Consider the following 15,715-nt stretch of genomic DNA (forward strand, 5'->3'; position numbering starts at 1 on the left):
TCATTCTGTTCGGTTCCAGGATAGATGGTGGAGGAGTGGGGGACCCTATTTTAACCGGTCCCCTTACTCGAGCTGGATATCTACCAGACCATCCTGAACACCCATGAACTCAGCCTGGGACCTAAGAAGATACATATGGAGCCCTACAAACAGAACATCTCTGGCGCTGGGTCTCGAGGTATGAAGCGGGGAGCCGAGAGTCTGCGCGCAGATATCGGAAGATAAACGGAAGGGGGAGGGAGCCGCCGTGCTCGGGTGCTGGGGAAGGCAGAAGCCTCCTGTGCTGGGCAGCGGGCTGGACTCGCTGACCAGCAGCCACTAGGAAACCAGACTGAAACCGGGAGCTTGGGAGCGTGTGTGGGAACCGGGGGCGGCTGGAGGTGTTAGAAGCACAAAGGGCAGAGACGAGCCAGCCCTGGGAGTGAGGACTGGGAGAGTGGCTGTGGGGCGCACAAACCAGGATGCTGCAGGATTTTAGCAGCACCGACAGAAATGGAGTCAGTGTGGCCAGGAGAGCTCAGTGAAGAGCAGACCGCGATCTCTCTGTTCTGAGACAGAGATTTGGATACGGTCACTGCTGCTCTCTCAGAAGAATCACAGAAAGCCACCAGGGAAAGCCGCCAGAGAACAAAAGCCCCAAAAAACAGGTTCTCACTGAACCCATCTCCCCCCCCCCCCCCGCCCACCAAACACACACAGGGTTCTAGAAGATATTTGAACAAATTGTAGCAGAGAACTTCCCTAATCTGGCAAAGGAAACAAGCATTTGTGTCCAGGAGGCAGAGAGGACCCCTCCCAAGATAAATGAGAGCAGACCAACACCATGACATATAATAGTATAATTCACAAATTTTAGATCCAAGGAAACAATCTTGAAAGCGGCCAGGGGGAAGAGAATCCTCACGTACAGAAGGAAGAACATCAGAATAACGTCAGACCTGTCTACAGAAACCTGGCGAGCCAGAAAGGGCTGGCAAGACATATTCAGAGCACTATGTGAGAAGAACATGCAGCCAAGGATACTGTATCCAGCAAGGCTGTCATTCAGAATGGATGGAGAGACAAGGAGCTTCCAAGACCAGCAGAAACTGAAAGAATACGTGACTACCAAGCCAGCCCTACAAGAAATATTAAGGGGGTTCTATAAAAGTAGAAAGAACCCAAGAATGATAACAGAAATTTACAGAGACAATCTATAGAAACAATGATTCACAGGCAACATGATGACATTAAAATCATCTCTCTCAATAATCACTCTCAATGTGAATGGCCTAAATGCTCCCATAAACGACACAGGGTTGCATTGCAGATTGGATAAAAAGACATGACCCATCCATATATTGTCTACAAGAGACTCACTTTGAACCTAAAAATACATCCAGACTGAAAGTGAAGGGATAGAGAACCATTCTTCATGCCAACAACCCCAAAAAAAGCTGGGGTAGCAATTCTCGTATCAGAAAAATTAGATTTTAAGCTAAAGACTATAGTTAGAGACACAGAAGGACACTATATTATTCTTAAGGAGTGTATCCAACAAGAGGATCTAACAATTATAAATATCTATGCCCCCAGCAGGGGAGCAGCCAACTATATAAGCCAACTACATAAGCCAACTGTTTACCAAAATAAAGAGACATATAGATAATAATAAGTTAATAGTAGGGGAACTCAACAGTCCACTCTCAGCAACAGACAGATCATCTACGCAGAAAATCAACAAAGAAACAAGAGCTGTGAATGACACACTGGACCAGATGGACCTCATAGATATATACAGATCATTCCACAACAGAATACTCATTCTTTTTGAACATACATGGAACTTTCTCCAGAATAAACCACATACTGGGTCACAAAACAGGTCTCATCCGAAACCAAAAGACTGAGATTATTCCCTGCATATTCTCAGACCACAATGCTTTGAAACTGGAACTCAATCACAAGAAAAAATTTGGAAGAAACTCAAACACTTGGAAACTAAGGACCATCCTCCTTAAGAATGTTTGGGTAAACTAGGAAATTAAAGAAGAACTTAAGCAATTTATGGAAACCAATGAGAATGAAAACACATCAGTCTAAAACCTATGGGACACTGCAAAGGCAGTCCTAAGGGGGAAATACATAGCCATCCAAGCCTCACTCAAAAGAATAGGAAAATCTAAATGCAGTCCTTATACTCACACCTTAAACAGCTGGAGATGGAACAAAAGAACAGGCCTAAGCCATGCACGGAAAGACAACTGATTAAGATTAGAGCAGAGATCAATGAATTAGAAACCAGGAGCACAGGAGAGAGATCCACAAAACTAGAAGCTGGTTCTCTGAAAGAATTAACAAGATCGATAAGCCACTGGCCAGACTTATTCAAAAGAACAGAGAAAGGACCCAAATTAATAAAATTATGAATGAAAGGGGAGAGATCACGACCAACACCAAGGAAATAGGAACAATCATTAGAAACTATTATCAACAACTATATGCCAATAAATTAAGCAACCAGGAAGAAATGCATGCCTTCCTGGAAACTCATAAACTATGAAGACTGAAACAGGAAGAAATTGATTAACCAGACCAATTAATCATGAAGAGATTGAAGCAGTCATCATTAACCTCCCAAAAAACAAGAGCCCAGGGCCTGATGGATTCCCTGGGGAATTCTACCAAACATTGAAAGAACAAATAATACCTATTCTCCTGAAGCTGTTTCAAAAAATAGAAACAGAAGGAAAACTTCCAAACTCATTCTATGAGGCCAGCATTACCTTGATCCCAAAACCAAGCAAAGACCTCATCAAAAAGAATTACAGACCGATATCCCTGATGAATATGGACACCAAAATTCTCAACAAGATCCTAGTTAATAGGATCCAACAATACATTAAAAGGATTATCCATCACGACCAAGTGGGATTCATCCCTGGGATGCAAGGTTGTTCAACATTCACAAATTGATAAGTGTGACAGATCACATTAATAGAGAAGAGACAAGAATCATATGGTCCTCTCCATTGATGTGGAAAATCATTTGACAAAATAGAGCATCCTCTCCTGATTAAAACCCTTCAGAGTGTAGGGATAGAGGGCACATTCCTCAATTTCATAAAAACCATCTATGAAAAGCCCACAGCAAATATCATTCTCAATGGGGAAAAGCTGAGAGCCTTTCCCTTAAGATCAGGAACATGACAGGGATGCCCACTGTCGCCATTATTGTTCGACATAGTACTAGAAGTCCTAGCAACAGCAATCAGACAACAAAAAAGAATAAAGGTATTCAAATTGGCAAAGAAGAAGTCAAACTCTCTTTTCGCAGATGACATGATACTTTATGTGGAAAACCCAAAAGACTCCACCCCCAAATTACTAGAACTCAGTTGCATTTCTATACACTAACAATGAGACTGAAGAAAGAGAAATTAGGGAATCGATTCCATTTACAACAGCACCAAAAACCATAAGGTATCTCAGAATAAACTAACCAGAGAGGTAAATGATCTATACTCTAGAAACCACAGAACACTGATGAATGACACTGAAGAAGACTCAAAAAGATGGAAAAACATTCCATGCTCATGGATCAGGAGAATAAACATAGTTAAATGTCTGTGCTACCCAGAGCAATCTACACTTTCAACACTATCCCAATCAAAATACCAATGACATTTTTCAAAGTGCTGGAACAAACAATCCTAAAATTTGTGTGGAACCAGAAAAGACCCCGAATTGCCAAGGAAATGTTGAAAAAGAAAAACAAAGCTGGGGGCATCACGTTGCCTGATTTCAAGCTATACTACAAAGCTGTGATCACCAAGACAGCATGGTACTGTCACAAAAACAGACACATAAACCAATGGAACAGAATAGAGACTCCAGAAATGGACCCTCAGCTTTATGGTAACTAATCTTTGACAAAGCAGGAAAAAATATCCAATGGAAAAAAGACAGTCTCTTCAATAAATCATGCTCAGAAAACTGGACAGCTATGTACAGAAGAATGAAGCTTGACCACTCTCTCACACCATACACAAAGGTAAACTCCAAATGGATGAAAGACCTAAATGTGAGACAGGAATCCATCAAAATCACAGAGGAGATCATAGGCTGTAACCTCTTTGACATCAGCCACAGCAACTTCTTTCACGACACATCTCCAAAGGTAAGGGAAACAAAAGAAAAAAATGAACTTTTGGGACTTCATCAAGATAAAAAAACCTCCTTCACAGCAAAGGAAACAGTAATCAAAACACAGAGGTAACCCGCAGAATGGGAGAAGATATGAACAGATGCATGAAAAATGTTCAACATCATTAGCCATCAGGGAAATTCAAATCAAAACCACATTGAGATAGCACTTTACACCAGTTGGAATGGCAAAAATTGACAAGGCAACAAACAACAAATGGAGAAAGGGGAATCCTCTTACACTGTTGGTGGGAATGCAAGTTGGTACAGCCACTTTGGAAAACAGTGTGGAGGTTCCTGAAAAATTAAAAATTGAGCTACCCTATGACCCAGCAATTGCACTACTGGGTATTTACCCCAAAGATACAGATGTAGTGAAGAGAAGGGCCATATGTACACCAATGTTCACAGCAGCATTGTCCACAAATTGTGGAAAGAGCCGAGATGCCCTTCAACAGACAAATGGATAAAGAAGATGTGGTCCATATATACAATGGAATATTACTCAGCCATCAGAAAGAATCAAATCAACATTTGCATCAACATGGATGGGACTGGAGGAGATTATGTAAGTGAAATAAGTCAAGCAGAGAAAGACAATTATCATATGGTTTCACTCTTTTGTGGAACATAAGGAATAGCGGGGAGATCATTAGGAGAAGGAAGGGAAAAATGAAGGGGGGATAAACAGAGGGGAAAATGAACCACGAGAGACTATGGACTCCAGGAAACAAACTGAGGGTTTTAGAAGGGAGGAGAGTATGTTTATATGCAAACAATGAATCATGGAACACTACATCAAAAACTAATGATGTCCTGTATGGTGACTAAACATCATAATAAAAAAAAAAGACTAAAAGGAAAAAATAAAGAATCATTCAGTTACTCCACAAATACTTATTGAGTACCTACAGGGTACATATTGCATGGTTGCATATTTCCCATGGAGAATTTGCAGAATCTCCTATGATGTCACAAGAGGAATCAAATTGTAACTGTCCTCTTACAAACTCATGAAAATGGCATAACTATTTACTGTATCATGTGCTACTTTTTTTGGCTACACACATTAGCATACCATACATTTCTGAATTCATAGTTGGTAGGAGTCAGGGGTAGGAGAAATGATTAATTCCACCTAAAACTTGTGTTACCTGTATTGAGCCCCATCTCTTCAGTAGATCAGGATATGTTTTCTTTGGCTGAAAGTGTCCTCATAATTCCACCTTCCCCACTACTGCCCTTCTCATCCTGCATTGCTCCAATGCCGAAGCTTCTGACTTAGTGTACCAGCATCACACAGTGCATAGGAAACGGGGATTTCATGATTTTATGACAAACTTACTTTTGTCCAGCTTCTCCTTGGCCTGCACAAGGTCCATATTTATAAGCATACACCAAGCGAGGGATAAAGTCAGATGTTATCGCTATGACAAATGCATTTGTAATAACCGAGAGAATTCCAATGCCTTCAAGGATTCCATACCAAATTCCTATTCAAAGAGAAGTGTTATATTAGTTCCAGACACAACAGCAGAGATAATAGTACAAAAACAACTGGGGTAACTCATTTCAATAGTCCTTTCATGGGTCCTTTCAAATCCCCAAATACACTTGTAACCAAGAGTAAGAACTTGTACTTGCAAACACTTTGGCACTGAAGGAGTTTCTGGAAAAGTGCCAATGCTCATGACTTAATGACTCAGTCAGGATCAGACTTAAGTCAGAGAGTTCTGGTCGGTGATAAGGCACCGATACGTTATCCGATAAGATGAGCACTCACACTGTCAAGCCACTACCAGGCTGGGAGCTCCTTAGGGTGCTGACATCTGGGTGGGCCCAGTCCCTTTTGCACTGACCTAAGGTAGGTGCTCACTGAATGTGGGTTTGTTTGATATGGAGGTTAAAGACCACTGTGAGCCAAGTACATCCGTATTCAATTCTCTTCCATACACACTGAGTGCCTGCTGGCTCTGTTCTAAGCATTTGATGCAGGAATGAATAAAAAATGGTCTCTGATCTCAGGCAGTGCTCAAGAGGCTGCACCTGATTCGACTCAGCCTCTTGTCAAAGACCAAAGGCCATCTCTGTCTTTAGAAAACTGGACCATGCTTTATGTGACTCAGGAAAACATTTGTTGGACATGTGCTTACAATGGAAGATTACTTTAAAAAGGAAATAAGTCATAATAAATCAAGAGTCCAAGTTCAAATAACCAAATTGAGAATCTATTTAAGCACAAATTCTCTAGCACTGGAAATTATAAATTTCAAAATAGGCAGCTTTACTACTTGTCTCATATTAGTTAAAGCTAACATAATTATTCTTTTCTAGAATAAGTTAAGTCATCTTACATGGAAACCACAAGTAAAAATCTAAAGTTGATGTCTGTTTGTATTTTATCCGCCAGATGGTTAATATCTTTAAAATATCTAAAAAAATTTCAAATCCAACTTACCTATGTCTTTGGCCCTTGAAGCTAAAGGTCGCCTCCACTGTGTGACAAATTTGTAAGCATCAAGTCGAATTTCAATTATGTTATTCAGTAAGGCCAGAAGTGGTGCTAGGGGAAAAGCTGCCACAAAGATAGTTGTGAATCCAAACTGAAGAACTAGAGAAGAAAAAAGGAAAAAGAACAAAGAGTATTGGTTTTCCATTACTATTTTCAAAAGGGTAATAATCTGAATGTGCCCTTGTCTTCGCCCATATTGTTTCCAATATAGACTCACAGGAAACATCTCTTCAAGAAAGATAGCAAGGACACTGGAAAAAGAGGTACTACCTGGGCCTGGAAGGAATGACATCCTAGGAGCAATGATCATATCTAGGATCCAGATCTTGTTTTCTAAATACCATTGTCTAATAAAAGGAACAGAGCTCCTTTAAAAAATGTTTGATTCCAGAGCCATGGCAGGGACAATACCATGGGAAGCTGGAATATCTCATGATGCCAGAAAGTTAGGAAGACCTTGAAATCAAATGGGGAGCATATTAGTAGGACACAGGACAAACATGAAGGAGCTACCAATGGCAAAAGCTGGAACGATACATACAACAAAATAAATGATAGTATTGGGTTAAATCCAAAGACAAAATATCTAAATTCATACTGATATAAATGCTGATATAAATAACTGAATAAATGGGGGAGAAGGGATAGCTCCTCCCTATGATTGAATTTTAATAAATTAGAAAATAAATGCATAAAAATGAATGTAAAAGGAATGATAAAGATAGAAAAATCACCATTGGTCAAAAACATCATGGTAATTGTTGCAGGCAAGAACCACCAAAGAATGCTAAAATTAATAGGGGAAATTATAGTAAAAAAAAAAAAAGACATTTGCATATTCTCAAAGTATCTCCCTACAAGATAGTAATTACAAAGGGAAAAACATTAGTATTTTTTATTATGTTAGTCACCATACAGTACACCCCTAGTTTTTGATGTAAAGTTCCATGATTCATTACTTGCGTATAACACCCAGTGCACCATGCAATACGTGCCCTCCTTACTACCCATCACCAGTCTATCCCATTCCCCCACCCCCCTCCCCTCTGAAGCCCTCAGTTTGTTTCCCAGAGTCCATTATCTTTACAGTGGAAAAACCTGGTAGCCATCACCTTCACCAAGTAAATATTACTTGTAATAAGACATATTGACATTATATACCCCTGATATGATGTACTGAGGAGGGTACATCATTTCTGTGATCTTGCCAAAAAGCCATAACCTGAACCCAATCGTGAGAAAACATTAGATAAAGCCAAACTGAAGGACCTTCTACTGAACTGTAAACCAGCACTCTTCAAAAGTATCAAGATCATGAAAAACAAAGAACTGTCATAGATGGGAAGAAAACAAGACGACCCAATTTAAATGCAATGTTGGATCCTGGATGGGTCTTGGACAAGAAAAGGTAAAAAAAAAAAAAAAAAGGTAATATTAACAAAAGGTCTGTGATTAGTTAATAGTATTAATTATTGTGTTAATATTATGTATTATATTAACAATATGTACTAATGTTTATTTTCTGGTTTCAATAAATATACAATGTATTAACATTAGGGGAAACAAGGTGAAGAGTATATGGGAGCTCTGTATTATTTTTGCAAATTTGGAAAATAAAATGTTAAAAACAAGCTTAAAAAAAAGGCAATCCCTGATGCAAAGCAACCAGAGAACATAACTGAAAATTAAAAAATAGAATTTATTGGGCATTGTGGACTGCAAAAAAAGTACTTGGCTAAGTGGAGGACTGTATAGTTTGTTTTTGCTTTTGTAGACTATTTTAGAAAGTAACAAAATAATGACTAACACTTATATACCATTTCTATGTAACAGCCACTGTTCTCATTACTTCACATATATTAGCTCATTTAGTTTTCACAATAACCCTATTGTATTGGCATTATTATTACCTTATTTTACAGATGAGGAGATGGAGGCACTAAGAAGTCAAGGAACTTGCTTGACGCACAACTAAGAAGCAATTCTTAGTGGGTAATGTGGCTCCAGAGTCCTGAAGAGTCAGTCCATTTACCTCATCTCTGTGGCACAGCCATCTTCAGGGTGTCACCTGTCTTTGGTCACATTCATACTCTGTGCCTATGCTGCTGGCTCTTCACCCACCAGGAGACACAGGCATCTCCCTTAGTTTTCCCTCTTGGTTTCCTCTTTCTGCTGGCTTTCTTCTTTCCTTGGGTCAGTCCATCTACTCTCATGACTTCGTTATTAGCTCTCTGATAAGGGTTCTCAATTCCCTCTCTCTCACCCTGAATCTTATCAGGGAACTTCCAGCTGCCTGCTGTTATGCTATAGAAGCAGCACTCTCCAAACCCTGATTCAATCTCAAACCTCAATCTGTCATCCTTACATGCTCCTCCTTTCATGTCTTCCTTACCCTCAGATTTGTCTTGCATACAAATCAGGTCTCATCTAGCTCACTTTTCATGACTGTTAATTAGCCTCCAAGCCTCCACTCTTCCTACTGGAGTTCAGACTCTCATGTTCTGACTTCTCTGCCTCAGACTTTCACCTCCCTCCCCCATCTCACTGCTGACAATATTGGTTAAAGCCCATAATCAATCATCGATCATCTCTCTACTCCAAATGTTTCAGAAGGTTCTCATTGCCTGTAGACTAAATCCCAAATTTTTCACTGTGCCATTCAAGGATCTTCCAAGCCTCATGTTCAAACATACCTCATGCCTAGACAGGCTTCCCGAACAATCCTCTACTTTGGCCACACTGGACTTCTGGTTTTATGGGGTTATGTCATATACCAGGGTTTTTTATCCATAGTCTGGTGAAATTCTAGTCTTCCTTCACGGTAAGCGTGATGTGGCCTCTGCTGGAACCTCTCGTAATTAACTACTGCTTCCTTAGTAGCTTCTGCAACTCTGCTTACATTGGAGAACTTATTCTGTCTTGATTTTATGGCTCTTTCCCTGTATGGTACTGACTCTTATGTTTGTCTTTGATCCATTTTGAGTTAATTTTTGTGAGTGATGTTAAGACAGGGGTCCAATTTAACTTTTCTGCACGTGCTTATCCAGTTTTTCCAACACCATTTGTTGAAGAGACTACCCTTTCTCCATTAAGTATTCTTGGTTCTCTTGTTGAATATTAGTTGGCCATACATGAAGGAGTTTAATTCTGGGTTTTCTATTCTATTCCATTGGTCCATGTGTTTAATTTTACTCCAGTAAGATACTGTTTTTGTTACTACAGATTTAGAATACAGTTTGAAATCAGGAAGTGTGATATCTCCACCTTTGTTCTTTTTCCTCAGGACTACACTGGCTATTTGAGTTCTTCTGTGGTTCCATACAAATTTTAGGTTTTTCTTTTTCTTTTACTTTGTTGTTGTTGTTTTTAAAGATTTTATTTATTTGAGAGAAAGAGCACAAGCAGGGGGAGGGAGAAGCAAACTCCCCACTGAGCAGGGAGCCTGATGTGGGGCTGGATCCCAGGGCCCGAGATCATCACCGATCTCGGGCCAAGTTAAGCAACTGCTTAACTGACTAAGCCACCTGGGCACCCTGTTTTGTTTTTGTTTTGTTTTCCATTTCTGTGAAGAATTGCGTTGAATCTACAGATGGATTCTTGTAGTATGGATATTTTAACAACATTAATTCTTCCAATCCATGAACAGAGGATGTCTTTCTATTTGAGTCTTTTCAGTTTCATTCAGCAAAGTTTTGTAGATCTTTCAGTGGCTAAATTTATTGGTTAAATTTATTCCTTGGTATTGATTTTGATGTTATTCTAAATGGAATAGCTTTCTATCTCTTTCAGAGGTTTCATTATTAGTGTAAGTATATCGGGCAACTTTACTGAAATTGTTGATTAGTGCCGACAGTTTTTTTGGTTGAGTCTTTGAGATTTCCTGTATATAAAATCATTTAATGGGCAAATATGACAATTTTAGTTCTTTTCTGATTTGGATGCCTTTTCTTTGTCTTGCCTAATTGTTCTAGATGGGAATTCCAGTACTATATTGAATAAGAGTAGGGAGAATGGGCATTCTTGTCTTCTTCTTGATCTTAGAGGAAAAGTTTCAATTTTTCTCCACTGAATATAATATTAGCTATGGGTTTATTATATATGGCCTTTATTATGTAGAGGTATGTTCCTTCTATACCCAATCTGTTGAGGGTTTTTATAATGAAAGGATGTTGTATTTTATCAAGTGCTTTCTCTGAATCTATTGAGATTATCATAGGATTTTAATCTCTCGTTCTACTAATGTATTACATTTGACTTGCCTATTTTCAATCAATCAGTCTGCATCCCAGGGATAAATCCCATTTGGTTATGGTGTTTGAGTTTAAGAAGACATTAAAATGATTAGTTCACCAATATTTTGTTGAGAGTTTTTGCATTTATATTCATCCAGGATATTTGCTCATAGTTTTCTTGTAGTATCCTTACCTGGCTTTGGTATCAAGGTAATTCTGGCCTTGCAGAATGAGTCTGAAAGTGTTTCCTCTTCTTCTGTTTTTTTGGAATAGTTTGAGAAGGATTTGTGTTAATTCTTCTTTAAATGCTTGTTAGAATTCACCAGTGAAACCATATGGTCCCAGGTTTACTGTGGGATATTTTTTATTACTGACTTAATCTCTTTACTTGTTTGTGGTCTGTTCAGATTTTCTATTCCTTCCTGATTCACTCTTGTAGGTTGTATGTTTTTAGAAATTTATCCATTTCTTCTAGGTTATCTAATTCGTTGGCATGTAGTTGTTCATTAGAGCCTCTTATAATCCTACGTATTTCTGTAGTATCCTTTTTCATTTCTAATTTTGAGTCTTCTCTTTTTTTTTGTAGTCTAAAGTTTTGTCAATTTCATTTTTTCAACAAATCAGCTCTGTTTTGTTGATCTTACTTATTGTTTTTCTGGTCTCTATTTCATTTATTTCTGCTCTCGTTTTTGTTATTTCCTTCCTTCTGGTAACTTTGAGCAGAGTTTGTTCTTTTTCTTAGTTCCTTGAAGCAGAAAGGATACTTGAGATCTTTTAAATTTCTTAATACACACATTTATTGCTATAAACTTTATTCTCAAAAACTGTCCTTATTACTTCTGTGGATGATGGCAAAGAGGATCCTAAGTTCACCTTGTCCCTGGATATACCTAGTTAACAAACACCCACATCAGTGTAAATAACTCAGAAAATGACTCAAAGACGGAAAGAAAGAACAGACTCTCCACAGCTAATCATAGAGGAGGGGCTGCATCAAAAATTGGAGGAAGGGTGAAGATACATTTGGTAACCAAACTGACCGGTAAGACTGTCCACTGGAGGAAGTTACATCACAGGCATAAAGAAGGGAGAAGAGCAAATCTCACATGAGACACCCCAGGGATGGGGGACCAGCTTTGGGAAGATGAATCCCCACAACATTTGGCTTTCTAAAAACTCATGAAGTTAAATGCCTCTGGTTTTCAGTGGGGCTTAACACCTGGAACTTGTAAAAGTTAGCAGCTCAACTCTGGGAGAGTTAGAGGGTGATAGGAAGCTGAGTCCCTGCCCAAACAACCCCACTGAGATATAGCATAGAATCAGTTTAAAAAACACCTGGGGTATATGGGAAGATTTATTTATTAATCTCAAAACATGTGCTGGAGGGGCAGGGATCTTTAGGAGACTTCTCCAAGAACAAAAGAACTAGCAGGTGCCATTTCTCTTCCTGTCCCCTAGCCTAGATATATGGACACCTGTGAAAATCAGCAAGAACACCCTCCACCAAGCTTGCTAAAAACTCACCCTGCCCCCATGCTCTCCTATGAATCCACCTCCATCCAATACACCCTTGGCAGAAGTCCATCTAAAACCGTGCCACAGAGGTGGCATTGTGCAAGCAGCCCTCACAGTGGCCAACAGCACTCCAGAGTGACTCATGCCCTGGGGAGAGGGGAAGATAAACCACACCTACCAGTCCAACTGCAACCCTGGCAGTGGGCTGGGGGCAGACATCTGGTGCGCATATCAGCAGTCTCATTATAGGGATCCCAGAAGGAGAAGAGAGAGTAAAGGGTGCAGAAAGTTTGAGAAATGATAACTGAAAACTCCCCAAATCTGGGGAAGGAAATAGAAATCCAGATGTAGGAGGTACAGAGAGCCCCCAACAAAATCAACCCAAGGAGGTCCACAAAAAGACACATATAATCAAATGGCAAAAAGCAGTGATAAAGGCAAAATTTTAAAAGCAGCAAGAGGAAAGAAAACCATTATATACAAAGGAAACCCCATAAGACTATCAGCTGATTTTTAAACAGAAACTTTACAGGCCTGAAGAGAGTGGCATGATATACTCAAAGTGCTGAAAGGAAGAACCTGTGACCAAGAATACTCTATGCAGCAAGGCTATCATTCAAAATAGAAGGAGAGAAAGAATTCCCTAGACAGGGTGCCTGGGTGGCTCAGTTGGTTAAGCATCTGCCTTTGGCTCAGGTCATGATCCCGGGGTCCTGGGATCAAGTCCTGCGTCAGCCTCCCTGCTCAGCAGGGAGTCTGCTTCTCCCTTTCCCTCTGCTGCTGCTGCTCTCTATTAAAATTAAAAGTTACAGGACTTCATCACCCCTAAACCAGTCTTATGAGAAATGTTAAGTAGGAAGCACAAAAGCACTAAAATTAAGTATATCTGTAAAAATCAAAGGATTCACAAAATAAAAGGATGTAAAGTATGGCACCATATACCTAAAACGTGGGGGGAGGGGGAAAAATTTAGTGCTTTTAGAATGGGTTCAAACTTAAGCAACCATCAACTTAATATAGACTGCTATGTGTATAAGATGCTATATATAAACCTACTGGTAACCACAAATCAAAGATCAGTAACAGATATACAAAAAAATAGAAATACAAATGTATCATTAAAGAAAGCCATCAACCTATGAGAGAAGAGAGCAAGAGAAGAAAGGAACAGAGAAGAACTACAAAACAACCATAAAACTGGTAACAAAATGGCAATGAGTACCAAAATATCAATAATTATTTTGAATGTACATGGACTAAACACCACAATCAAAAGACACAGGGTGACTGAATGAATAAAAAAGCGAGACCCATCCATATGCTGCCTACAAAAGACCCATTTCAGATGAAAAGACACATGCAGGTTGAAAGTGAAGGGAAAAATATTTATCATGCAAATGGAAGTGAAAAGAAAGCTGGTAGCAATATTTACATCAGACAAAATAGACTTTAAAACAAAGACTGTTACAAAAGACACTACCAATTTATAAAGAGAACAATAAGAAGATATAATAACTGTAAATATTTATGCACCCACATGGGAGCACCAAAATACATAAAACAGCTATTAACAAACATACAGGAAGTAATCAATAATACCATAATAGCAGAAAAATCTACCACCTCGTTTACATCAATGGGTAGATCTTCCAAACAGAAAATCAACAAGGAATCAGTGACTTTGAATGACACATTGGAACAGATGGATTAAACAGATATATTCAGAACATTCCATCCTAAAACAGCAGAATACACATTCTTTTCAAGTGTACATGGAACATTATTCAGAATTGATCACACGTTAGGCCACAAAACAAATCTCAACAAATTCAAAAGACTGAAATCATATTATGTCTCTTTTCTGACCACAATGCTATGAAACTAGAAATCAACCACAAGAAAAAATCGGAAAGAACACAGACGTATGGAAGTTAAATAACATGCTACTAAACAATAAATGAATCAACCAAGAAATCAAAGAGGAAATAAAAAAATACATGGAGACAAATGAAAATGAAAACACAATGGTCCTAAATCTTCAGGATGTAGCAAAAGCTGTTCTAAGAGGGAAGATTCTAGCAATACAGACTTACCTCTTGAAGCAAGAAAAATCTCAAATAAACAACCTAGCCTTATAGAAGCTAGAAAAAGAACAAACAAAACCCAAACCAGTTGAAGGAAAAAAGTAATAAAGATTAGAGTAGAAATAAATGAAATAGAAAATTTTAAAAAATATTAGAATACATCAATGAAGCCAGGAGGTGGTTCTTTGAAAAGATCAACATAATGATAAGCTTTTAGCCAGACTCATCAAAAAAAAAAAAAAAAGACTCAAAAAATGAAAAAGGAGAAATAACAACCAATACCACAGAGATAACAAAGGATTATATGAGAATATTATGAAAAATTATATGCCAACAAATGGGACAACCTAGAAGAAATGAACAATTTCCTAGAAATAATCTCGTAAACTGAATCAGGAAGAAACAGAAAATTTTGAACAGAGTGATTACCCGCAGTGAAATTGCATCAGTAACCAAAAAACTCTCAACAAACGTTAAGTCCAGGACCAGAGAGCTTCACAGATGAATTCCACTAAACATATAAGGAAGTGTTAAACTACTCCAAAAAACAGAAGAAGAAAAACTTCCAAATTCATTCTATGAGGCCAGCATTACCCTGATACCAAAACCAGATAAACACACTACAAAAACAGAGAACTACAAGCCAGTATCTCTGATGAACATAGTGCAAAAATCCTCAACAAAATATTAGCAAATCAAATCCAATAATACATAAAAAAATCATTCACCATGATCAAGTGGGATTCCTGGGATATAAGGGTGGTTCAATATTCATAAATCAATCAACATGATTTGTAATGTCAATAAGATAAACAATAAGAACTAGACGATCATTTCAATAGATGCAGAAAAAGCATTCAACAAATAAAACATCCATTCATGATTAAAAAAAAAAGAACCCTCTACCAAGTAGGTTTAGAGGGAATGTATCACAATATAATAAGGCCATCTATGAAAACCAACAGCTAACATCATACTCAATGGTGAAAACAGAGAGCTTTTCCCCTAAGGTCAGAAACAAGACAAGGATGTCCACTCTTACCACTTTTATTCAACAGAGTACTGGAAGTCCTGGCCACAGAACAGGCAAGAAAAAGAAAAGGTATCCAAATTGCTAGGGAAGAAGTAAAACGTTCATTATTCATAGATGACATGGTACCATATATAGGAGACTCTAAAGACTTCAC

At 38.5% G+C, this 15,715-nt stretch overlaps 1 protein-coding gene across 1 annotated transcript in view; it reads right to left on the minus strand.

Annotated features, from left to right (window-relative positions):
- The window catches only part of ANO4 (anoctamin 4), a 394,735-nt gene that overhangs the window by 17,527 nt on the left and 361,493 nt on the right, over positions 1-15,715 (minus strand). Inside the window, exons 25-26 of the mRNA XM_057316522.1 lie at positions 6,644-6,796; positions 5,531-5,678 (exon numbers count right to left, since the gene is read on the minus strand). Of these exons, the coding sequence (XP_057172505.1) occupies positions 5,531-5,678; positions 6,644-6,796 (301 nt within the window). The remainder of the gene's footprint in view (positions 1-5,530; positions 5,679-6,643; positions 6,797-15,715) is intronic.

The sequence above is a fragment of the Ursus arctos genome, unplaced genomic scaffold (genome assembly GCF_023065955.2).
Source record: "Ursus arctos isolate Adak ecotype North America unplaced genomic scaffold, UrsArc2.0 scaffold_21, whole genome shotgun sequence".
Taxonomy (NCBI): Eukaryota; Metazoa; Chordata; class Mammalia; order Carnivora; family Ursidae; genus Ursus; species Ursus arctos.